The 26,815-nt window shown below is 39.9% G+C and overlaps 1 protein-coding gene across 3 annotated transcripts; it reads right to left on the minus strand.

Moving 5' to 3' along the window:
* Positions 1 to 1,425: 1,425 nt before the first annotated feature.
* On the minus strand, positions 1,426 to 20,150 carry LOC115381682 (guanine nucleotide-binding protein subunit alpha-11-like). 3 transcript variants are annotated; one of them, XM_030083234.1, is made up of 9 exons: positions 20,002 to 20,150; positions 19,505 to 19,696; positions 13,419 to 13,603; positions 11,954 to 12,108; positions 9,958 to 10,086; positions 7,367 to 7,496; positions 6,603 to 6,756; positions 2,580 to 2,799; positions 1,426 to 1,808 (listed from the first exon to the last, which is right to left on the minus strand). In XM_030083234.1, exons 2-8 carry the CDS (start codon positions 19,653 to 19,655, stop codon positions 2,594 to 2,596), a joined length of 1,110 nt encoding a protein of 369 aa, XP_029939094.1. In that variant the 5' UTR covers positions 19,656 to 19,696; positions 20,002 to 20,150; the 3' UTR covers positions 1,426 to 1,808; positions 2,580 to 2,593. The 3 variants fall into 3 exon arrangements, with proteins under 3 accessions (XP_029939094.1, XP_029939093.1, XP_029939095.1); XM_030083233.1 differs by having other exon boundaries at positions 1,426 to 2,799; XM_030083235.1 differs by having other exon boundaries at positions 1,426 to 2,799; positions 19,505 to 19,693; positions 20,002 to 20,138.
* Positions 20,151 to 26,815: the final 6,665 nt, after the last annotated feature.

Consider the following 26,815-nt stretch of genomic DNA (forward strand, 5'->3'; position numbering starts at 1 on the left):
GGTAATGCTGAAGAACTTCAAGGAGTGTTTCCGCATGCTACCGATGCTTTGCAACATGTGATGTAAAGTTACAGTAACATAAATGTATATAAACAGAAAAAAACAGGCACAAGATAAACCCTTTACACACCAGGGCTGTATCTGAAATCACGTGCTTCCACACACGGTTAGCATCTTACACACCCAAAAGAGGGAGCTTCGTGACGAGCGCTCAAGGATGTTACTTTTACATAATGTGACACAAAAAAACCAACATCAAAAAAGACTGGCATATAATTTGGATGATGATCAGGTCATAAACTGCAGCAAAATCGAACATAGCATCCATTTTGAGATGTATGTCAGTCTAGAGGAAGCACATGATTTGAGACAGAGCTCATATTTATCGAAGAGGTTTTCTTGTGACGGGAAATAAAACTTTGGACACATTATTGAAAGGCATTGCTGTTGGTGAAAAGTTGTCCGTATAAAAACCTTGAAAGCACCAGAGGAGCCAGAATTCAGTGTCTTCAGTGGACAGACTCTACAGTGGTCGAGGAAAGTTTTGGGACACCCTTCAAATTTTACACAATCCCAAATATTATCATGAAGTATCTGTGGAAAAACCTTTGATTGTCAAAAGATGTGGCTGCATTAGACAAACAAAGCCAGAGTATGCTTTTTTTGTTTTTTTGCCTACAGTTTACAGAAAAACTAGTTTTGATTAAATTGATTTAAATTAATTTCTTGACAGTTCCAATATGTCAGTTCTCAACATTGTCAATATCAAAGTCAACAGATAACAGACAATGTGTTCAAAACCACTGCTGCTGGAGCTCCTGTCATATTTGATAGTTTTCCTGCACATGCAGATCAGGATGTGATCAATTCTTACTGAAGAAAACCCTTGAACACTCAGTTCTCGGCATGTCTTTAAAGCTGGTGATTCTTTGTATTTGTGAAGAGTGTATAAAACAGCTGAAGGACTGCATCTGAAATAGGCTGATAGTATTGTGGCTGTGACTTTATTGGATTTAATTGATCTAGAAGACCTACAAGTGATTCTTTCTGCATTATTTCACAAATGCATGGGGTGTCTGAAAACCTTTTTCCACCACTGTATAACCATCAGTGCACCAGCATCTCCCTCTCACTCAGTGCTGTGCTGCCTCGTAGCGCACTTATAAATGTTTTGGAGTAACGAATTCATCTGTCGAAAACAAAACAAGCAAAAAAAAAAAAAAAAAAAAAAAAAAAGAAGTTGAACAGGAAGGGAAAATGTGCTTTAAATACAGCGAGCCTGAGGGGCAAACCACAAAATCGCAAAAGCACACCAGAAAAAGACATTCAAGAAAAAAGGAAATCACACAAAAAGGAAAACACAAGAAAACAATCACGTTAACAAGAAAAAAAAAAAACTGAATAAAAAGCAAATAATACAAACAAGAAAAAATAAGACAACAAAAAGAAAATCACACAAACAAAATAAAATAAAATGCACACACACACACACACACACACACACACACACACACACACACACACACACACACACACACTAAAAAGAATAACAGGCACACAAGAGATGGTCTGATCGGAAAAGGTTCTGTTGTCTGGATGCTGACTGGACAGAGGCTCTGTTCCTCCTTCTCACCTACACTAAAAGTTACCTGCTCTTATTCAGCACCAGGAAAGAGGAGCGTGTTGGAGGCCAGGTGCTTTTAGTCGACAGTGTGTCAGAGACGGTCTCACAAGGATGAACTGCAGTAAAACAAGCCCTGACCATTTCTTCGGTGCCATATTTAAATGTAAACTTCCGGTTTCCCCACCTGTCAGAAAAACAATCCAATCAGCATCCACATCCTCTTCACAGAAGGTACCTTTTCCAGTAGAACCTTTATTTTATTTATTTATTTTTTTGCTTGTTGATTTTCACTTTCTGAAGTTTGCCCTTCAGGGCCACCATATCTAAAGGCTAATATCTCAGTTTTTACAACATTAACTCTATTTTCATCCACATGACATTCCTTCTGACCAGGTCTTCATTCCTTGTGACTCACTGCTTGTACTGACCTTGAAATTATTAAGATGTTCAATAAAATCCTCTCTCATGTTGTATTCTTCTCTTTTGGAACAATGAGGTTTAGGTTCCCCTAAAGCATTTCACACACCTGTGACAGTAGCCATGCATCACACGGCCCACAACATCTCCACTTATAGCGGTCATCATTCTGCTAATGGTAGTGTCGCACTTTATAGTATCTCTGCTGCTGCTTCAACTCTGATTCAAACTGAACTCTCAATCTCCAAAAAAAAACAAAACAAAACAAAAAAGATTAAGACAAGCGGGGGAGAAAGGCTGAGTGAGTCTTCATTGATGAGGGGTCCTTATTAAAACCTGACAGGAAAGCATGAGGAAGAGGGAAAGGTAGGAAGAGTTCAACATGGCCAGAGGTCTGGGCTGTCCACATATAGAAAGGAATTAATTTTTACCGTGACAAAAAAAAAAAAAAAAAAAAAAAAAAAATCACATTCTGGCCTTCTTTGGAGTCTGCTCTCATACCAGTAAATCGTTCAAACAACTGTCTTTGGAATCTCACCGCCTGGTAAAAGGTCAGATCACTCCGTAGTCCTCCAGAGACTTGATCAGCACGGTGTCCTTGATGTCCTTAAAGACAGTGCGTATGTTGTGGGTATCCGTGGCACAGGTGAAGTGTGGGTACAGAGTCTTCCACGCTTTCTTCTTGTCGCGGTTGATGGCCTGCTGCTCGTACATCTTTTTGATGTAGTTCTTGGCATCCTCTGGGTCTTGCCTCCTCCCTGTTGCAGAGCAGAGGTGAGGGTTGAGAGTGAGAAACAAGAAGAGATAAATTTGATCTGAATGACATGACTGGCACAGAAAGAACGTCAAGGTGGATGGGATAGAAAACATCATTCTGTAATTCAATAATTACAGAATGAAAAACAGTGAAAAAAGTAAAATTAAATTAACTATGACTTTAAATCTGAAATACAGTTTAAAAAGCTTGTCTGCTGGCCCTGGGTCATCCGGATACACAGCAATGTACAGCTGAGCATCATCAGTGTAACTGTGAAAGCCGATGCTGTGTCTCCCGATGATGTCCCCAAGTGGAAGCATTCAGAGGTTCAAAAGTACTGGACCTAGAAGTGAACCTTGGGGAACTCCAAACTTAATTTCATGGTTTCATGAGGAGCAAGTATCCATACTTTTGAAAAATCAAAGATCTGAGACGCAGGAGGAAAATCAGTTAGACAGTACCGGAGAGTCCGATCAGGTTTCGAAGTATATTTAGCAAAATGTGGTGATCGACTGTATCAAAGGCAGCAATCAGATCCTGTGTCACCAAGATGGAAAGTTTCTGAGTATCCATATTACCCCCGATGTCATTATCAGATTTTATTAGGGTTGTATCAGTACTGCAGTTCATCCTAAACCCAGACTGATATTTCTTAGAGCAGTTGACAATGTTAAGACGCTCAAATTTGTCATGTTTTGGGAACTGGGTCTAAATGGCAGTTTGTGGGGTTTACGTGGGAGAAACCTCAACCATGCATCCCAGTGTCAACAAGGCCAAATCTCTCCAGTGTCTCCTCAGCTTAATGCAATGATTAAAATATGTTGAAAATAGCAATAGAAGACAAGTTCTTAAGGTATCCATTTTACTTCATCCTGAGGGACTTAGTGAAATTTTTTTTTACCTAAAAAAAGCAACTCCAGGGTTGTTGATGGACAGTGTCCTCTATTGCTCTCTGGTCAACAACAGTGGTCGATTGTGTGGGTAGATTGTATGTGGGTGCTCAAACACCACTGAGTGCACTTTGGGGTCCTTAAATAGGTGGGTAACTGTTTAGCTGTTGTTTTTTTCTTTCATGAAAATGTTTGCTGCTTTTTATTCATCAAAATTTGATCCAATTCTTACCAATGCATGGGAGTACATTTTTATTTCTGGGTTTAGACTGGCAAATTGAAGTAGCTATTAACTGTGTGCTGTGTGAGACTGAAACAAGGACGGTTACACTTTGACACATTCAGCCAGCCAGCCAGACAGTGAGTAAATGCCAATTTAGCTAAATATTTGGAACCTTAATTTAATGAACACCTGACAGTAGTAAAAAAAAAAAAAAAAAAATCTCAACAACGTTTTGAAATATTTTGTCTCATACTGCTAAAAATTATTCTGTTTCTCACTGTTCAAAAACACTGCAGGAGTATTTATGAGCAGGAGTTGCAGAACAGTCTCCACACAGATACTGACAGCAATAAGCAGTCAGTGTTAGGGGCGGCTCAGAGGGGCCATTTAGCTCATCCCTTTAACATTGAGTGCATTACATTTGACATATGACTTTCTGAATCCACTCCGCTGTCTATGATATCATTTCATGAGCTCTTGCATGCAAAGTGTTGATACAGTTTTTTTTTTCTTTTCTTTTTTTTTTTTGATCATGAGTTCTCAAAGAATTATATTTTATTAGAAATTCATTGAAGATTTGACTGTTATGGGGGATGATAATGCCATGAAGGAGCCTGACCCTGTGTGCAGCATCGTTTCACCCTGGTAACGCTTATGATAAAACACAGCAGATACACACTCATGAAGATTTTCTCTGTCCCTCTCTCCCCTCTCTACACACACGCCCACACACCTGGGGGCATTTTGAGGGGGGGTGTACGGCATGCAGGAAGCACAATGTCTGTCGGTAGTTGCCATGGGTAACAGAGGCAGAGAAAGGTGAAGGTGGAGGAGGTGGGGTGAGACTGTAGGGCAACACTTGTCAGCTCAAAGGCAGCAGCCTAATCGTGAAGCTCTGCAAGTACCTGAAGTGATTCATTTGCAACTGAGAAAGACAGAAAGAGAAAGAAATGCAATCGAGGGAAACCCTTTCCAGATCCATAGAGAAACACTACTGCTCATTTAAAAAAAAAAAAAAAAAAACTTTCAGAATTTTGCAGCCGGTGTGATGTGAGAACAACATGTTCAAAGCAAATTAATAAGATCAGAACAACACCGCAACATCTCGTCTCAGACATCATTACGTCCTGTTAGGACAGAAAAAAGGTAGGAGAACAAATCAGGTGCAGTGCTGCACAGCGATGATGATGGAAGCAACGACTGAGCAGGCTTTGCTTTAAATAATATTCTGATCTCTTGTCTGGATAGTTTAATCGTGAATTGAATAAACATTTACTATGCACCTTCACTCCCTCCAAGTTTGTAACAGAGAAAATATCCCAATCAGCAGCACTGCTGCTACTTCATATTACCAGCATTTCTATTGCACTCAATGACAAACAGAATCCTTTGTTTGAAAAATATTTCTTTGATAAATGATTAGACGAAAAAGTGAAAAATCCCCACATAAATTGAGCATTTCGTGTGTTTTGTTGCTTTTTAGTTGAACTGATATCCCATCTATGAAGTTGGCAGGATTTATGGCCCATTCTGTAACTGCCACCAGGAGGCGATCAACACATTGTGGATCACTTCTCACACTCAACTTACTACATTACATATGTGAATGGTTTGAAAACTGTAGCCCTTTAGCATTGCTATCATCCATATTTGAGTGCAAATGTATCTGAAAAAAAGAGCACGGTTGTGCACACAAACGTGGACCACGGTAATCCAGCCAAATGTTTAAACTACACATACTCCCAGTAGTCACTGACTGCTACAACCAAAAATACTGCCACAACTGTTCATGAATCATAGCGATAGTTTTGATAAGAGATTAGCTGTGTAGATGAAACCAAAAAGGCTGTCAGGATTTGAAAAGGTTAAGCAGCATCAGGTGAAGGTGTGAAAGTTTGAGCTCTGCTTCATTGGAACAGTTCCACTGCTACACTCACCACCCAGCTGACAGGCCCCTTTCTGATCAGCATCTCTTAAACCTCTCTGTGTTTGCCGGACACTTCCTGCAGCTCAGGCATTAGTTTTTGTCTCTCTACTCTTCTTCATGTGAGGTCCAGATAAAACTCAATTGTCAATATTGCTCAAGTGTGCTCGTTCCAAATTCAGGCATGCAAGCTTCAAACTACTTTATAGATTAATCAGAAACCAAGTTCAGTCTTTGAAGTACAGATCAATCAGTCGCTCTGATAAATTTCACAATTTGCATAAAAAAGTCAACTGGGGATTAATTTAATAGATAAATCACAGAAAGCTGATAAAACAACTTCTTATCATCCTCCAGTCCTGCAGAACCGACACTGTTCTCACTGACAATGAGAGGTACTTCTACAGTAGCTTAATAAAAACTGACAAACTTGTTTACAATTTCAAACCAAGCCGTTTGTAATCACCACTACTTTTGGAAGATTCCCTGCAGACTACTCTAAAGGTCAATACAGGCTAGCAGACACTGATTTTTATTCTATTGCCACAAACCCTTTAAATGCACTTTACTGGTGATGATTAGATGATTAGAAAACCTACTGAAATCCCAAACAGTCATCATTTGACTGATTATTTTTTCATGCTGGCCAACACTGAAAACTCTAAAATTTTCAGAATACGTTGACAGTTTATTCATTGTATTGATTACTCTTCTAATGCGGCACAATTACTTATTAATTTTGCTCTATTTGAAAGTAGACGGCTCACCTGTGAAACTGGGAAAGTATTTCTGCAGGTCAGAAGTTTGGATCTTGTCAGCCAGGATGTCAGTCTTGTTGAGGAAGAGAATGATGGAGGTTTTGAGGAACCACGGAGAATGGATAGTGGTATAGAACAGAGCCAGACTCTCCTCCATGCGGTTCTGATGAAGAAGAACAGCACAGGATGATTGTACCAGAGACTGCTGTGAGTTGTGCAAAGCCAAAACCAAGCTGAGGAAGAAGGCACTGTTTTGAAGACAAAATAATTATAAGGATAAGATTTCAAAAGATCTGAGGGGTTTAAAAAGGGTAAACACTTAAATCTTTTAAGGCATTTGAAGGTGCTTTGGAAAGCTGAGGAGAGCTGAGGATGAGGTAATTGAAAGACCATCTCTTAAAGAGATGGAGGGTGACATTTATGGTGGATCAGGAGCACACAGGTTGTTGTGGAGGTAAATGAATGTGCCAGCAGACCAAAAAGTGGCTCAGGGAGATAAACAGCTTAGTGCCAGGAAGGGTGGGAGGATGAGGGCCAGAGGGCTCCAGGGGCTGAGTGTGAGGGAGAAGGAGACGAGCAAAGGTTTGTTCTACAAGAGTGATACCTGCTGGTGGAGGGATGTAATTACTGTAAAGAATGGAAGACCCACCAAGGAGATTCTTTGCAACGTTTTGACTTTGACAATAATGGAATATGAAACAATTTTTCCCAACATAAAAATCAAAAAAGCAGACAGAAAAATTTTATGTATCTTATTAGACAACAGCTCTTACGATTCTCTCCCTTTCCTCCAGCGTCTGGTCGTATTCACTGAGGGAGGCCAGGAAAATGAGCGAGGTGACATTTTCAAAGCAGTGGATCCACTTCCGACGTTCAGACTTCTGACCACCAACATCCACAATCCTGTCACAGACCGGAGGACAGAACACTTCAACAAAATCATCATGTTTGTTGCCAAATTAGCAGCGATTAAGAACATCAACAGGTGAATCTCCTCACTCAAGGTTGTCCCAGTGGTCTGGAGCCTTTTTAATAAAAAGACCACGTCATGTACAAAATTTTATTTCACAAACTGTAAACATTAGTGAGACAGAGGAGCTGCAGATTGGAGGCGGTCAGCCTGCTACACATCCACTCATAATATCTACACTGGGTGATTTCTAAACATTACACTGAGCCACATGACCGAAGTCAGGATCACAGGCTACCAGTGCATCAAAGGGCAAAGTATGGAAACTGTTTTTCAGTGGTTTTCACACAGTTCAAAACATGAAAAAAAAGTGACAATAAAAAAAGCCAGGCTGGTCAGCAGATGATCATCTGTTTAAGTTTCTAAACTTCATCTCAAAGGCCAGGAAAAGGCCTATTTTAAGTTTTTCTTGACCAAGAATTATATTACAATACTTGTGTAATCCATTTTGTGAAGGAAAAAAGTAAAAAAGGAGAAAAAAAATGTAAATGAAATATTTCAATGTATTTTAATCTTCTTGAACCACATAGAAAGCCATAAACTATTTGTGTGGAACAGCTTCTACTGATCTCATATGACCGTGTTATATAAAGACAGCCTGTATTTGGTTATTTATATCGCAAATTAATAAAACATACACTTTATTTGCAAAAGTATTTGCTCACCTAACTTCACACACATGGACTTGACTGACATCTCATTCTTAAACCACAGGATTTAAAAAGATGTCAATCTACCTTTGTTTTAACAATTCCCACTCCTGTAGAAAACCTTACCACAAGGATCAGAAGTAAGTTTACAAGAGTTTGGGCAATTCTTCCAACTGAGAGATGGTCTGGTGCGCAGTCTCTGTCCCATTTTACCCTGAATGTGTTCTAATGGGCCGAGGTCAGGACTCTGCAGGCTACTCCGATTCATCAATAACAAACTAGCTCATCCATGTCTTTAAGAATCCTGCTTCGATCACTGGTGCGCAGCCATGTTATAGCTGGAAGTGGTCATCTCCAAACTGTTTCCACAAAGTTGGGAGCATGAAATTGTCCAAAAACTCTTGGTGTGCTGAAGCTTTCAGAGTCCAGTGGCGGTTTGCTTCACGCCACTGCAGCCGACACGTAGCATTGCACTTGGTAATGTAAGGCTTGGATGCAGCTGCTCGACCATATAAACTCATTCCACGAAGCTCTCTACACACTATTCTTGAGCTAATCTGAAGATCAGGTGACGTTTGGAGGCCTGTAGCTACTGACCCTGCAGAACGTTGGTGACCTCTGGGCTCTATGCGCCTCAGCAGCCGCTCTGTGATTTTTCATGGTCACCACTTCATGGCGGAGTTGATTGTCCTGGTTTGAAGTTACATGACAAGCAAAAGTATTTGAAACACAGTATGCCAAGTTACTGATGAGGAGGACTTTGGATTAGTTTGTGGAATATTTAGTGGCGAGTAGGTCTCATGGCTAGACGTATTATACAGGTGGCATCCTATCACACCAAGCTGGAATTCACTCCTGAGCGGCCTGAAGAAAGTGAGTTCATAAGCTTTAAAAATAATTGCATCCTGTCATTGAACTATTTCATGCCTGTTAATAATTGTTCCAAAGTTTTAAAAATCCCAGCTAAACATACATGTAACTTCTGGATGAGCTCCTTATAAAGGCAAAAGAAAGCAAAAAGCACCTTCCAACAAATGATGTGAAAATTAAACTTTCTCACATTGAAAAACATATACAGGACTTATCAAAGGCTTTTGGCTTGTGTGTGAATCAGGAAAATACGTCCACAACTAATGTATCCATATGAGCAGCCAACACCTTCAAAATAGCAGCAATTATTAGTAGTACAGCTGATCACAGTTTTCGGAAGAATCTGGTCCGGTTCGGATCCTTCAGGCTCTTCATATAAATCCACAAACACTCTATGATGCTCTGTGGGGGGGAACACCTTAACTTACAAGAGATCTTATTGTTTTTACACAGAAAGCAGTTCATAAACACTGGCTGTGTGTTTGTTTTTCCCCTGTGCTGTAGGATATATTTCAAACCAATCAGACACATTAATTCTGGTATTAGATGATTTATAAGTAGAATTACATTGCGCCAGCCTGACACTTGTGTACATCACTGCAAAAATAAGGCGATTAAGCTCTCTCATTAGTTTAAATTGTTTTCCGTTGTCCATTTTCATTTAAAAATGTGCTTCGGAAGTCACATTGCAGTCATAGTGCATTATGCTGCAGTTAGCGGCCTGTCCGCGTGTCCAAACTGAAACACCCTGCAGGTTCTCTGCACTATGGCAATCAGAAATGTGTTTGCTTTGTCTGCTCGCACTTGTTTGGATGCAGAGTGGTGAATAGTGCTGGCATTGGATGTATTCCCCTGTAATCTGAGAAGTGGTCACCTTAGTGTGATATTCTGGATGGTGAAGGAGTAGTCATGGATGCCCGTGGTGGGGAATCGAACTCGTAGAACATCCTGTTCGGTGGGGATGTAGTCCTGGGCTGAGATGCGGTCCAGATTGCTCATATAGCTGGGGTAGAGGAAATAACAGTTGGAAAAAGAAAGAAAAGTTTTAAAACAACCTGTTCATGGCATGGCAGGAGACCTTTCCTTAAACACAACACATTATTTCAAACTGAGCCGCACTGGTGTAAAACACAAGAAGCACAATGAGTTAGAGATGATGGAAGAAAAACCGTGATTAAAACTACAACAAGGGAGAGAAGTGAGTCCACATCAACCTGCGCACAGACCAGTTTTATGGCCGGTGGATAAAAGCTGTCATTAGCTAATGTTGACTGCCTTTCCCTTATCATACACACACTGACGACTGAGCTGCAGAGTAAACACAGGAGAGGACACGGATAGAAAAAAGAGAAACTGGCAGCACGAGCCCATGCTTTATTCTGTGGCAACTTACTCTGGATCTCAAACCTCACGCCTTAAATGTGTTCATTGACATTCAAATCAGAGAAATGGGGAAACTCTGTAGTGAGAATTGTGGTGATTACTGAAGCTGCCATTGGTCTGGAAAAACTTAATTTTTCAGTTTAAAGGTGCATTAAGGAGTTTTACAACCTTAAAAATACTTATTTTCCACCATAAATATGTTACACATTTTTAATGATGTGTACAATGTGCCCTGACATATTCATTACAAGTACCTCTAACAGCGCTAAATTGTCACTTGAAAGTTGCAGTGCCGGTCACCAGAATTTTTTTGGGGAGAATTTGAAAGGAATGACGTAATGCACGCTCCGGCTGGATAAGTTTCGCTTTGTCCGCCATTACTCCGCCAGATGCTTAGTGAAACAACTGAGCAGGAGCTTCCAGAAAGTAAGAACAGACTGGCTTCTAGCACTGCCACAGCTCCAGCACAGACTCCACCAGGTAAAAGAAACTTAAATCTTACTTGAGCGCTACTAAACGAGCGAGGAAGGAGTTCTTCTCTTCCGTGCACGCAAGCCACAGGGACAAGTTTTTCACTAAGCTGCATTACACCCAAGGCCTGCAGGGGGCGCTGTTTCGCAAAAAATGTGCAAACTCCTTAAGGCACCTTTAAAGCTGGAAAAATATCCCAGTGCGTCCTGCACTTCACTGGCCTTTATTTTACAGGTACTCTGACTTCAGCATAAAGTAAAGACATGTTTGGTAGTTTAAATGGTTACTCTGAATTAAACTGAAGTCTCGTGTGCCTGTGTGTGTTTGTGGTTTAGCTCTAAACAGTTATATGAACAGGCGCCCTCGATTGTTTGGTCCACAGACTGCTGAGCTCTCTGAAAACGTCCAAAGCCATCCTTCAATATGTCAGAATATGTCAGGTATGGACAGCAGAGACCAACTAGAGTTCTCTCTATTGGCCTGCACGAGAAAACTACTGAATGATTCAAAACTGATCGATTCTGACTGATTCTATTATCATCTAACATTTGAATCTGCATAGTTTAACATTTGAAGGAAAGCTCGAAACATACAGTACTACAATTAGTCTTTTAATTAATAGTTATTTAATTGAAAAAAGTGTTGATTTTTTTATTGGATTTACCTTCCTCTTTAAAATATTTCATTGTTTAATTTACCTGCTTGACGTTTTTTTAATCAGCTAGTCTTAAATAAAAAAAACACTTTAAATACACATTTTAAATGACATTTCTTCAGTCTTTTCTTGCTTAGTATAATTATTGATATTTCACTATACTAGAATATTGTGATCAATGTCTCAGTTCTATCATGGAGCATATCTTTATTAGAAACTTTAATTTCTCCGCTCAAAAATATTTTCACTAGCAGTACAAGTTTATATCATATATCAGTTTTTTTTAAATTAATATCTGTGCTTTAATATGTGATGCTGCTTAATCAGAGACGTAAACAAACGACACAACAGAGCCACTTACTACTCTGTGGAGTCCAGCAGCTGGTACTCGCAGCGGCGGCTGTAACAGACCCTCATCCCTGAGTCTGCCCAGAGGCGCCTGATGGCGTCGACGAATCCGCGCTCCATGTGGGTGACCTGCGCCGTCTCCACTTCATGCACCCACTTGGCATACATCTGGAAAACAGCAAGAGATGGTTGATGGGAAGAGACTTTACCATGTGCTGAGTAGAGGTGGGACGATATACAATTTCAAGGCCTACTGTGATGAAAACATGAGAGATTAATTGATCACAGGGAATTTCTACCATCAGGATAACTGTTAATCTGGGAATTTGTCACAATCTTCATATGTGTGAGTTCAGAGAGCTGCATGTCGCCCTCACTTGTTGAAGTGCAATCCTGTGAAAACAGTGCTACTCAGGTTAACAGTTTCACAGTTGCACATACATTATGATGATTGTCATGGTAATATTGCTGATCGCAGTTATTTTGGCCAGGATAATCATGACGTAAAGCTTCAATATCATCTCATACTGGTTAATAAAACATGCTGATGGTCTGTGGTGGAAGAGAGCAGTGTTTCAACCTTTTTCTTGAGGGACCCAAGTTTTCACAATTGTAAACCCAAGCAGACGTGACAACAACAGGAAAAGGCTTGCGGGACTTCATAACACACAATATGTGAAATACAGTTTCTTAGTTATATTCTGTAATGTTCGGTTAATTTTCTTTGAGGATGAGTGTTTGGTGGACTGGCACTGCTTCAGTTTACAGTGTAAAACCTTCATTCCCCAGTTTTTCGGAGCAAAGGAGGTATTCAGGTATTAAGTTTGTACACTGCTTCTATGAAGCCATTTTCTATGTAATTCTCTTGATACACTCTTTTTTTCTTTTTGAACAATTAGTATCTCTCTTCAGCCTGAAGTGCCTTCAGTATTTCTCCCGCTGCTTTACTTTGCAAGCTCACCTTTATGTATATTTTTGTGTGGGAATATTTCAGCTTCAAAACAAATGAGCAAAGTGGAACCATCAACATGGACCAAGCAGTTTGCTGAATTTTTTTTAAAGTTCTTTAAAACTTCTTAACATTAAAGTTTTAATGATAAAACATGACAAATAAAATGTATTAGCATTTGACAGGTTATACATGCATTACGATAAATTCTCATTACATTAGCGATAAATTAGGTCTCAAACAAATGTTCACTATTGGCAATAATTAGTTGCAGAATTTACTAACCAGCAAAATTTGTTGTCTATGAAGGAGTTCTTCTTTCAGTTACTTCTCTGACATTTTCCTGGCTCAGCGATTCACTCTGTGTTTCACAGTTATTTAAAGCATACAACTTGCTGTGTGAACACAGTGAATTTGATACGACTTCACTCGATGTGACGCCTGCTCACCTGCGTCAACCTGAATGTTTATAAGGGCATCTTCATCTCACACAGGCTGTGAATTCGGTGCAGCCTGTATGTAACATTACCTCATTTTCTGGGTTCGAGTAGGGGATTTTGAGCATGGTCATGGCTGCCGTCATCGCCTTGATGGCAGTGAAGATGTTCTGGTAGATACATTTGGCGAATCCCTTCCTGTCCTCTTCGGAGAAGCCTTGTCCGTGGATGATCCTCATCTGTCTCAGAAAGGTGGTTTTTCCACTCTCTCCAGTTCCTGACGCAGCAAATAGGAAGAATTAAAACAATACCTACCAACAACAAACAACTAACCACCTGCCCAATCGTGACAGCTTTGGAATTTTTCTTGATTCATTCTGGAGTTTACAGAATCTCTCATTTGCTGCCTCAGTTCAAAAAAGTTTAAAAGTGCTTTTAAAATGGTAAAACATGCATGCCACTTACCAACAAAAAAAAAAACTCTGACAGTTTGATAATTCTTCAACTTCATTATATAAATAAGAAAAGTAAGATGTGGTCATTTATAATGCGAATCATATTTATGCCATGTACTACCGAACATCTTCAACTTTTGATAGATAACCACCGTCATCAAAATGTCTCAGAACTAATGAGGATCATTAAGCAATGTTGAACATCATCAGTATTTGATACACTGTGTCATAAATATGGAAATATACCAAGCAAAGCAATTGAGTCTGTGTGTGACTCCCACATCTTATTATCATGAAAACACCACTTCACAGCCGAGTGTCTCCACCTGATATTACAGGCATAGTTTTAGGAAACTAAAGTTTATTCCTGCTTTAAATTTCTAAGACGGGTCACCGGTTTAAGCACATCTGCATGTTTTAGGACAGTGGAAGGAAACCGGAGCACTTGCAGAACACGAACGTAGTGACGGGGAGATCAAACACACTACACAGAAAGACATGGCCCACATTTCAAGTCCACGACCGTCTCACTGTGAGGGAGAGGTTCGAACCACTGTACCACTGTCTGTTATTTCTGACTGATTTCTACTTGTTATTCCAGGCCTTGACTTCAATGTTTTTTGCGGATGATGGTGTTTTATTAGTGTATTTGACATGCGGCAGAGAAGCAACGGCTGGCGTTTAGGATGGCCAGTCACTGTGTAAAAAAAAACTTTTAAAAACTCCTGTCTGTTGTTCCTTCTGCTCAGAATCAGAGTCCAACTCAATAAAAACCCTGAAACACAGAGGAGTTGGTTGACTCTGCTCCTCAGGCTGATTATGCACGTTCACACCCGCCCTGTACCCACCAGAGAGCTAAATGTGGAAACGGTGACACAAAGGTACTGCTACTTGCATTTAATTAACATAGTTTTTCTGAAGAAAAAAAAATGCTACAGCTTAAAAAAAAAAATCCCGGCAATGTTGAGAGAAAGGTTTTGCGTGTCTCAGCATTGTGAGCCTCAAGTCTATTTTTGCCTGACACTATATGTCCTCTATGTTCTTTAAATAACAAGAAAATAATGAGTCACTGACTTCACACCTGGTCTCAGCTATTTAAAGACAATATTGCTTTATTGCCTCTGAGTATTAATGTGGCACAAAGTCTACAACGGTATTATTGGCAAAAAAAGATTTGAGTGACGGAAACACTGAAATCTACGTTGTATAGTATTTTTGGAGAGAAATAATCACAAAAAACACAACTGAGAGTATGTAACCCCGAACCTAGACACATACAAATCACTGTGTTCAACTACAAATTCCACTGTGACAGGTGCACAAACTTTCTCACCAGTTATACCTTGATGAAAGTCAATCTACCACAACTCCTTTCAGGACCAACTCATTCATGGATACACAGGTGCACACAAGCCTGTTTAACATTAGGGCACCAAATGGTAATACTGGATCATATCAGTATGACCTCCAGGACCACTGTGAGGAATCTGGGAATAAGTTTCAACCAGAACCTTTGACTCCCACTTTAAGGAAGTCTGTAGGACTCTTTCCTTTCTTCTGTGTAATGTCTATAAAATCAGGAACATGTTGATTCAGAGGTGCTGAAAAACTGCTCGCTGCATTTGTTCCTTACAGGGTAGACGACTGTACTTCCCTAATATCAGGTTGTCTGAATAACTGGCGAAGAAGTTGTCAATTGATACAAACTGCTGAAGCAAGAGTAGTGAGAGGAACTAGCAGGGGAAATTATATCAGTCCAACATTAGCTTTTCTTCATTGGCTTCCTTTGAAATTTAGAATAAAAATAAAAATTAAATTGTTCTTTTAACCTGTAACACTCTGAAAAACTAGGCTCTGTCACATCTTAAAGAGCTATTCGTCACATATCACCCCAGCAGAATGCTTTGTTCTCAGAGTGCTGACTTACTGCAGGTTCCCAGGTTTACTTAAAGAAGAATGGGAGGAAAAGATTTCACCTGTATGGCTGTTCTCGTGTGGAACCAGCTCCTCATATCAGCGAGAGAGGCTAACACAGTTTTTATGTAAAGCATGTAGATCCTCTCAAGCAGTTTAGTGCTTTTCATATTTTTGAAAGGTTTTGACTTCACGTGACATTAATATTTCATTTTATTCTAACAAAACACTGTTTTCACCCACAAAATGACATTTATTTAGCAAGTAAAACCCAGTACGCCAGGTTCAGTCAGGGCACAATAAGATGTGAACCTGGTTATCACAGTTTAGAAAAAGGTCTTTTCTTATAAAGCACATTTCACCACTTCAGCAGTCTCAAGTTGCTTCATGCGATCAGTCACGTTCACCTATTCATGCACACACTTACAAAAAGAAACACTGCTGAGAGTTGCCATACAAGGTGCGATCATGTGATTGGGTGGAACTTGGTCTGCAGTGTCCAGCTCAAAGATGTATTGATGATATATTGAAAGAGAGGAGAAATTGGAAATACACCCTTGCGATCGTAACTGAGGAACAGTACAATCTGATTATCTTCAACTAATTAATCTTTCTTTTTGCTCCCACATGACCAGAAATTCATGAAATGCCTTTGATACTAAGAATACTTAGATACTAAGATACTTGGAGTCTCTCAGCACTAATTCCCAAGCTCCGCATTTCCCTTTCCTACCAATCGACATTAAAAATTATGTAGAGAGGGTTTTATTGGCAGTCTCCACACACACACACACACACACACACACACACACACACACACACACACACACACACACACACACACACACACACACACACACACACACACACACACACACACACACACACACACACACACACACACACACACACACACACACACACACCTGTTGTTCCTACATGGTGAAGCAGGAAATAAGTCAGGGCCATAATATGATATTGTTGTTTACAGGAGTTTGACATAATTGCAGGGTTTTCCCTCATCCTGACACATCCTGTCTTATCTGTTTAGTTCATGAATGATGAAAAAAAAACACATGCTGAATAAATATTACAGTTTGTCTTTTGTCTGCATGTAAACAGTTGATTGTGAATGGAATCATACTGATATTTGAATGAGAGATGTGCAACTCTTGATTAAAAAAGGGCCATGAAAACCTCAGGACCAACTGTATTAAAGCCCTTCAAACTCAAGGAGAAATGATAAGAAGAGCTAAAAATTTAACAAAATGAAGCAGTTCTGCACTGCTAAATGTATTACATCAACATGAAACACCTTAAAATATTAGTATTTTTCCAGCAATTACAGCGTATTAATTGGTATGAGGTTAAAATATGGATAAAGATATCTTTCTACGCCCTCCATCACCAGTGAAACATTATTTTTTTTTACATTTTAGGAATGAGAATATGTGGCTCAGCCAGGTATCATTAAAGCACTGCAGCAAATCCTATTGCCACTCATATAACTGGTTAATTCACATTTATTATGTCACACCCTGAAAGAGGAACCAGGGATATTCTCAGTGTGGCATGACAGTGCTAAACACTACACTGCCCCTTAAAAAGTTCACCGATACATTATTCTTTGAAGGTTAAAATGTCTTTTTCACTTCTGTACAAGTGAAAATTTTGAACTGTTTTCTGTGTTTTATTTATTGTGAATTTTGAGGTTTTGGGTTTATCAAAACCACTAAGCGCTTAATTACAGCAATAATTACAGTAATCAATGAGTTAAAACTGTTGTTCCAGCACTACTTTAAAAAACTGCTAAATGTAAAGCCTATCAGCGCAGAGAAAATGCAGTTAAAGGCAGTCCACACTGCACTGTACAAAAAATAAACAAATATTTCTCTGATTAATTTCAGGAAAAAATTCTTCTGTGTAATGTATAAGTTCCTCTACTGGATTCGTCCTCCCAGTTTTTAGCTGTTAAATTCCAGTCGGATTGGATAAAGCAAGGAGATCACCATTTCATCACATCAATTTTGGAGTTACCAATGACCCATCATCTATGTACTTGGAGTGAGGGAGGAATGCAGAGTACATCGAGAAAAAACACATCAAAGCTTCACAAGGGAAAAGCTCTGTTTAAAAGCAGGCTCGAACAAGGAACATATACACTGTGAAGCAACAATGCTAAAAACTATAAAAACCATACTGGATACATGTAGAGCAGGTAAATGCTGAGTAAAATACATTCATAAACTTGTGACCAATTCTTGCTGCATTTATCAGTATGGTCTAAAGGTTTCGGGGTGAGAGGCGTTTTAATTGATTGTGTTGCTTCAGACGCCATACAGCGACATTTTCCGGGTGTAAATACCAGTCGGGGCCCCCACATCGACCGGCCTTTTTGTGTGGGGATTGCATGTTCTGTGTGTGGTTTTTCTCCAGGTACTACGGTTTCCTCCCAGAGTCCAAACTATGCATGCAAGGTTAATTAGTGACCCTAAATTGCGCCTAGGGGTGAATGTGGTCATGTGTGGTTGCCTGTCTCTCTGTGTTTAAACTGTGATAGACTGGTCACCTGTCCAGGATGTATTCTGAAACTGCCTATAATAAGGTGGGATTTTCTCCAGCTCCTCGCAACTCTGCACAGAATTCAATGGTATAAAAGACAGATGGATGGATGGATGGATGGATGGATACAGAATTACAAGAAATAAGACCTGGCTGTGAAGAACAGGAAAGAAGGAGCTCATATGAAATCTTCACCATTAATAAGTATAACCGTAAAGAAAATAAATTTTGAAAAGGACAAAAGAACAACAAGCTTGAATGAAGTGTCATATCTCTTTTGCATTTGTAATTCTTGATACCGTCTCATTTTATATGCACATTTATTTTGATTTTTATTCTTGTTTGGTCTGGCTTGTGTTGGTGTACAGATCAGCAGCAGCTGTTAATATTTTCATCATATGTATGATGACAATAAAGATCCATCCATATATCCATTTTCTAACCTGCTTGTCCTTTTCACTATCACGGGGGGGGTGCACTGGACAATTTCCCAGTCTGTCACAGGGACAGCACATGTAGAAAAGCAGTTTACAGTCAACAATTAACCTCATTTGCATCTTTTTCAACTGTGGGTGTAAGCCAGAGTGCCCAGAAGGAACCCACCTGGGGAGAACAAGCAAACTCCACTCAGAAAGGCCCTGGGTAGTATTTGAACCCAAGACCTTTTTGCTGTGATTTATCAGTGCTGATCATTGTTCCACAATGTGGCCCAAAAATAAAAATATTGATTTTAATTCAGTGATTTGCATACAGAACCAGAGTTGGGGCCCGTGAATTGAATGAAAAGTTTTATGCTTGGATGTATGAAAACATGGTTAAGGAACACCTTAAAGATTTATTGTTGGTATATAAATTTAATTAAAAAAAACTAATGATTTCAGTTCCAACTTCACCATGAAGCAGCAAAAATCCTTTGAGAGGGAATGCTGCTGCAGATCATGACAAAGTTGTCGACAAGCCTCTGAAGTAGGCTTGTAGGTTTCTGGGCTGTGCATTAGTCAGGTATAACCAACCCAAATGTGGTTCATTCTTTGCATATTCACAGGGTGACACATGCCTTTCATAGTTTAGTAACTTGGCTGCAGGCTACCAAACTGGCCCGGCAGATTTGTACTGTTTACAGGGTGTTGTCAGATTTCGGTCATAGTGTTAATCTGCCTTTTTTAATGATTCAGTTGTAGGCTTTTGTGTGATTTTATGCCCCCCTTATCATCATAGGTGGTGTGTAACGAAGCACAGATACTGACCCAGCAGGAGGACTTTCACCTGGCTGCTCTCCTTCTTCTTCTGCTGCTTGAGGATTCTTCGGATCTCTTTGTCCACAGCGATGCTCTTCTTCTCCTCCTCGGACAGACAGCACACGCAGGTGCGGTGACACCACCCCCAGCAGCCCGCCATGGCCCAGACCCGCACAAATCACGCCTCTGTAGAAGGATCTGCTGTGTTGATAATGATGGGAGACGGAAAACTGGATGTCAGGCTGCTCTGCCTTCATTTGATGTCCAGTAGTTCTGACTTCCTATTCGATCCTTGATGGGCTTCTCAGGTCTGAGAAAAAATATTCTTAAAGATTCAGGCAAACCGTGTTAAAAAAAACTATATGTTAATAAAATAAGCTGTTTCGCTACTTTGATATATATATTATTTACAGTGTTCAAAACACTCACGCCTCACAGAGCGAAGGGATTTCTAACAGCACCTGTCGCTCCGACAGTTAAAGTTGGCTCAGAAGTTTGGTGGTTACCTGCGGGAGGCAGCGCGGCTCCGGTTCTCCTCCTCCCGGGGTGTCACACTCCCTGAAGTTCGGCAGGTACGAGCTCCGGCCGCTCCTCACGGCCCATGTTTGTTTTGATTTATTCCCACAGAGTCACTCCCCACCCCCCACCCACCCCCCTCCGCGGTCCGCCGCTCCACCTGCGGCTAACGGCTAGCAGCTACAGAAGCGCGCCCCGGCAGGCGGCCGTCATTAGGTCACGCTGGCCCGGAGGTCGGACTCTTCCTTCTCCGGCACCGAACTGCCGTCCGCCGCGCCTACACGCAGGAATGTGCTGTCGCCGTGATCCGCTGGAAACTCTCTCCGGCCGGAATGCGCTCTGGGCGCCCCGGCGGCAGAGCAGCGGCAAAATACCGCGTGCGCGACGGAAGTTCAGCCTCCCTGCTAACAAAATAAAAGAGCGCGCTTCCACGTCAGGCGCGCAGGGTCGTTATAAAGGCAAAGGAAAATATTCCACCCATCCATCCATCTTCAATCTAGATCTGTGACGGATAAATGCTATTATTAAAAAATAATATATTATGTGTTAAGAACCACGATGTTGATCTTTGCTCCCTTCAGATGGATTTTAAGTCCATGATCTGAAAACTCTCCTGTTGAAACAAGTCCCTGTTGTTTACAGAGGGAAAACCTACGTTTTCTGAAGCCCTTTATGCGTGCTGGTACATTGGTACTTATGGTTTTAGAACAAAATAGAGATTTTTTTGTGTAATCACAGAGTGATTTTTTTACAGCATTGATAGAATAGAATAGAATAGAATAGAATAGAATAGAATATATAATAAATTGAAAACAATTATAAAACATGCTAAGTGACACATTCAATAACAATATGTACAAGGCTTAACTCTGAATAATATAAGCATGGAAGAATGAAACGGATGATAAAAACAGAGCAAAGCACTACTAACAGGGAATTATCACATTTGACCAGTTCTATAGGAGCAGCAGGCTGCCATCGAAGCATCCGGGGAACCGTGTTGACAGTTTGAATCTAAAAAGTAAAGAAAAGTTCATAATATAAATAGAAGGGGAAAGCATATTCAGAACCTTTACTTAAACATTTCAAGCACATTGGTTGTTGTTGTTTTGGACTTTCCTCCCTTCACATATCTAACAGCTGACTGGCCAATAGCATACAGCAAATCATTTTTTGTTGCTAACTCTCACATTGTCATTGTTCAAGTCATCCAATGCTGCTCATTACACTTTGACAAAAGGTACAATATGTTAAGGAGGTTAATCCATGAATGTCACAACAACAATAGTTTACTGACAAGTGTGTGTGATTCATTGGTAACACAGCACCAAACATTCCTTGTGTGTATTATTCCAAAGTAAATAAAATAATCGTGAGTCTTGTAACTAAGTCAAAGTTTGACATTATCTGGTAGGACAAAGCAATGTTTGCACAGTCGAAACCACAGCATGAGACAACACTATTTTACAAGTAATACCTCATATTTTTGGTTTAATAAGGATTTGCACATAATGAAGGTTGAAGCATACTGCAACTATCATTCATCATGCTTTGTATAAAACAAAAGGTATGCTGATATATTGACAAAACACAGAGCTTTTAGTGGCATGACAGGCATACAGCAAGCAGATGAAACTGGGTCAGAGAAGCATAAATCCAAAATTTTGACTCGAAGTCTGTTGTAATAGAATGTCCAGAATAGCATTTCTCTCTTATATAGTATTTTGTTTGCTTTGCTATATTGCAAAGGTGAAAAGAGTACTCAGAAATGTGTTTCATAAATAAAATATCTATAACTAAAACACATGACAAATAATTAGGAATATGTAACAAAACTACTCATAATTTATGAACCCCATTGAGGCAATCCCTTTTTCTTATTTGTCAGATGAGGTGGGCACTCTGACTGAGGCACTCCGGGGACCTGATGGGGTTAAAACATCTTGCACGGAGAGCTGAATGGAAACCTGTCTGCATTTAAAAAAAAAAAAAAAAAAAAAACTTCTTTTCAACCTTCAATCCCAAGTCTTGCTCAACCACTGCTCACCACTGCTCCACACACCCAATGGCAAATTGCTTAGTGAACAAATATCATATGGGGATTCCTCTGTTAAAAGAGTAAAGACAAAAATGCTGATCATCTTCGGATAAAACATCTGGATGTAGTCAGCAGTGACTTGTAATTTTTAGATAGCAACGTAGAGTATGTGTATAAATAAAATTACTAGTATCCGCAAAACACTACTTACATTATAGTATTTTTCAAATTAGTTCTTTTTTATGTTGTTGTTGTTGTTGTTTGTTTGTTTGTTTGTTTGTTTTTTGCTTTGGGGGGAGGATGTGTCTGAATGCGCACAATAAACATTATTTTGAAGTGACTACTCCGGATGTAGATCTCGTCTTGCACTGTTTGGTTGATGGAGGTTTGGAAAAGTGCGTCTCGCAAGCGGATAAGGTTTCTGCTTGTTTTGGGCACAGTGCAGCTTCTCCTGCTTCATGTTTCAGGTGAGCTCGAGTTAAATCACAGCCTCACGCACAGTTTATAAAACGTTATAAAGGAGACAATGAATGTTCCAGTTTTATGCTTGAGTTTCTAATGAATAAATCAGTGGCTTTACTGTGGATTTTAGAAACTTAAGTCTGCATGTTTTTTTAGCAGTTCGTCTTAATCGTGTTGATTGAATTAATCTTTAATATGAATTCAACATATTCAGGTCATATGATGGATTGCGAAACAATACTTGTGAACATATCTGAAGAAACAAGCAAACACGACAAATCCTCTCAGTAATTTCAAAGTGATTTTTAATATTGCGACAGCGCTTCAGAGGAGAGATGAACTGTTCGGTAGGTATTCTGTCACTCCTTCTTGGCTGCGATCTGGATGTCATTCTTTTGTCCCGAGCAGCAGAACCGGTTTGTTCAGCCTGCCGCGGTTTCAGATATATTGAGATCACCTGAGCCCTGCATTGCCATGGGAACAAGGTAAGGTGAAAGAGCAAAGGAGGGCTGCATGGTGAGTGGACCTGCTTGTGTTTTGCAGCACAGTGAGCAGGAAAAAACATGCAATACAAAACTAGAAAGCAGGTATGGAAATCAAACAAAAACAGCGACTACTGTTACAGTTTCATAAAGTTGATAAAACTTAGAAAAGAAAAAAAATTCCCCTCTTGATTGTTGTAGTTTTGTGTGACTGATATTTGAGGAGATGTTTATCTCGTGAAAAGAAAGTAGTTATGTAATAGCAAAGAGAACTGAAGTTATAATAGCATTACAGTGGTTAAATTCATAGGTTAATTCTTTCTCAAGGGAGATACATAACACACAACTTTTCCACTCTCACCATTGATGTTGTATGTATTGCATTGTTGCACTGCATTGTTGATATCCAGTGTTGCATTTTTCTGTTCATCTTAGTATTTACGGCAGATTGGACAGCACAGAGGCAAGTCGATAAAAACATGTACTGCTGCCTTTGCTGAATTAAGAACAATAATTTTATTTTGTTCTCAAATTAAGAGCTGTATTTGTGTGAATCTTCACATAAATAAATGTTTGTCTCTGTTGTTTTTTTGCTTTTTATAACTTGTTACAAAAAAAAGTCACACATGGACAAAAATGCTGCAAGATGCGGCATCTTCATGTGGAAAACTAAATTTTCCTGGATTTTACTGTCCATTCTTCTTAGGATTTTACCCAGACCATAGGCTCATGAGCTGGTGATTATTCCAGCAAATGACAGAAAAAAGGATATTCCCAAGGCATATAGCCAACACAGGACTATAAAGGGACACACACTCATGCACTCCATTAGTCACCATAAAGCTATCAATGTCTTTGAACCATGGCAGGAAGATGGGGCACCCACAGAAATCCCATTCAGGCACATTGGCAATATGTAAATTCTGCCAACCTGTTGTCAAGCTTGGAAAATAGCCTAAAAATGCACCCCTAATTGCAATCAGTTGTGCTGCAGCTGGAAGAGACATGAAGCATGCAGGATGCTGGCTCTTGAGGACCGGAGTTTGACAAATGTGCTGTAGTCCACCTTATTCAGTTGGGTAACAGAGTTAACCAGTGCTGCTAAGCCAAATAAATTATTTATTTTACTCTCAGTTTTTAGCAGACCTGTGGAAAATAGGTGGCTCGATCCTACAGTTGAAATAAGACCATTAAGTAATATCATTATTTTGATTTGTGTGCTTGTGTGGAGGATACGGACTGAGGGCACAAGAGTGAAAATATGGCCTCAAACAGTAGTTGCTAATTTAACCCCGCACCACCAAATTAGAGGAAGTGTTTGGGATTTTAATCTGTTTTAAAAGTCACAGTCCTGCATCTTCATCCATCTTCTGTACTGATTTTTACAAATTGAGGTTTCGAAGGAGCCCAAAACCATCCCAGCTGCTCATATTCAAAGGCAGAGTACCCCTGCTTCACTACCACTCTATTGCAGATAAGTGAAACAAAGACATACTTTCACTAGCATTCACATTCACAGCTAGTGACAGCTTTAATCATTAATCAGAAATTATCCTCAAAGGCAGGTTTTTGTACTGTGGGAGAAAAACAGAGTACCCAGACAAAACCCATGCACAGGGAGAAGCTACAAACCCACATAAAGAAACCAAAAGGCCAACCTGGATGATAATGCTAATGTAATTCTTTATATTAGTTATTATTTTATTACCTTGAGAAGTTTGTTACAAAAATGCTTTGTTATTATAATGTACTTATGGTCTTTTAGCTTTCCTTTATGATTTGGCCCCAGAAATGTTTTTTCATGTTATCAATTGAAATTGAATCAATTGTGAACAATTAAACAAATCAGAATTTGAGAAGTGTTACACAACACATTACAAAGGCAGCAAAGGAAATCATTAAAGTTCTTGAAAATGAAAGAAATGCAGACAAGGCAGTTCATAGAGACGGGGCGTTGACTAATGGTAAACGGAGAGTGTCAGCCTCATATTTCATTTACGGGAAATCAAACATGCAGTGATGACCTCCTTATGGAGGTGAATTCAAAGCACTTCCTGTAGTAACACACACACACACACACACACACACACACACACACACACACACACACACACACAGTATAATTAGGCCTGTTCTGCAGGTCCTGATTTATTGTCTCTGATATGTTCAGCAGCAGCTGCTGTCACCCGCACTTCGTTGCTGTGCTGCTGTTGTAGCGACAGAAGATAATCAATGATTAATCTGACAACTAGCACACTAAAGAACATGCAGCCCACTGTGGAGCTTCCTTAAAAAAAAAAAAAACAAAATCTATATTTTAACAGGTAAGTTCTATGTGAACAGATTCTCATTTACAATACCGTTCACTTCAATTCACAGTAATTTGTTTACAGAAAGTGCTATTCAGCAATAATAATGTTCAAGCACAGTTCAGTGTCACTGTTCACGTCAGGTAAAAAGTATTAAAAACAACTTTTACTGTTACATGTCTTTAACCGTTTTTGTTTTTCACACCTCAGTTTCACATTTCCATCATATTGAGATCTCAGATCAGAGTTGTTACGGCCATCACCAGCTAGGCCTCCCTAAAGGTACAGGACTATTGAGTGTCAGTACCTTCTGTGAGGGCCAGAGGGCTGCGCCCACAGCCAGGGGGCAGAGAGCGCAAGGAAGACCACCCCTAGCCAGGAGGAACCCAGCTAGAAGCAAAAGGGGCACCGGATCCCAGCAGGCTCCTCACAGGCTGCAAGGCCAAGACAGACAGGGCCCAGAGCCCCTGGGTTGAAAGGGCCAGGGCCCCACCCCGACCCAGAAGAGGAGCCCGACATATTACCAGGAACCAATTTTGTAGCTGCTACACACTTAAACAGTTCTTACTGTGTGTGTGTGTGTGTGTGTGTGTGTGTGTGTGTGTGTGTGTGTGTGTGTGTGTGTGTGTGTGTTTATGCTTTGTCGATCATTTAAATGGATTTTTAATGTCTGAAAGCTGTAGAAAATGTGGACAGACAGACAGACAAAATGACTGATGTCTTACTGCTTACGGATATTATTTTGGCTCGTTGAATGTGTCCAGTATGAACGAGTAAAGATGCCATGCAGTCATATCAGAGGGTGGAGGCTTTTTGAGTTGCGACATGTGGGCTGGCCGGTCTGGCTGTAATGTCATGATTCATGCTTTAGATTTTCCTTCCAGATGAGCATGCCATAGTGTGTTGACGTTGAACTTTCTTTTGAGGTACATTAATTGTTTTTGACAGCTTCAGGAGAACTCATTTGACAACACCTCCAGCCACTTAACTCAATTAAATCAACTACAGACATAAATATTTTAAACATTTAAAGGTTGACTAAGGAATTGACTAAATTTAAACTGCGGTCTCACATGTTGTACCCCTCTAAGATTTAAATAGCCATATTTAATTGAAGATGTGATTTATTTGAATTTGCAGTAAGTGAAAACGACTTAGAAAATGAAAAAAGAAAATCACGCATTGTTCTTTTTTTATTTTTATTTTTTTATACTATTAAAAACATAGCGGTAGTTCACTCGATTTAAACTCCCATTTGTTCGTGTACGTACTCCACATGTCCACAAGGTGTCACATGGCGATCTCACATCTCTTCTCACGGGATGCAAGCGACAGTTGTATTTTGATAGTTCCTACCGTCAGATCGTTGGATGTATTTTGCTTATGTTGCCCTCATCTTCACCGTGTTTCTCATATTTAAGTTTTTGCGAATTAGTTATAGGAGGTGGGGGGGGGGGGGGGGGGATTCCTCTCTGGGTGTCTCACTGGGTGGATGTATCTCTTGAAATTGCAT

The sequence above is a fragment of the Salarias fasciatus genome, chromosome 23 (assembly GCF_902148845.1).
Source record: "Salarias fasciatus chromosome 23, fSalaFa1.1, whole genome shotgun sequence".
Lineage (NCBI taxonomy): Eukaryota > Metazoa > Chordata > Actinopteri > Blenniiformes > Blenniidae > Salarias > Salarias fasciatus.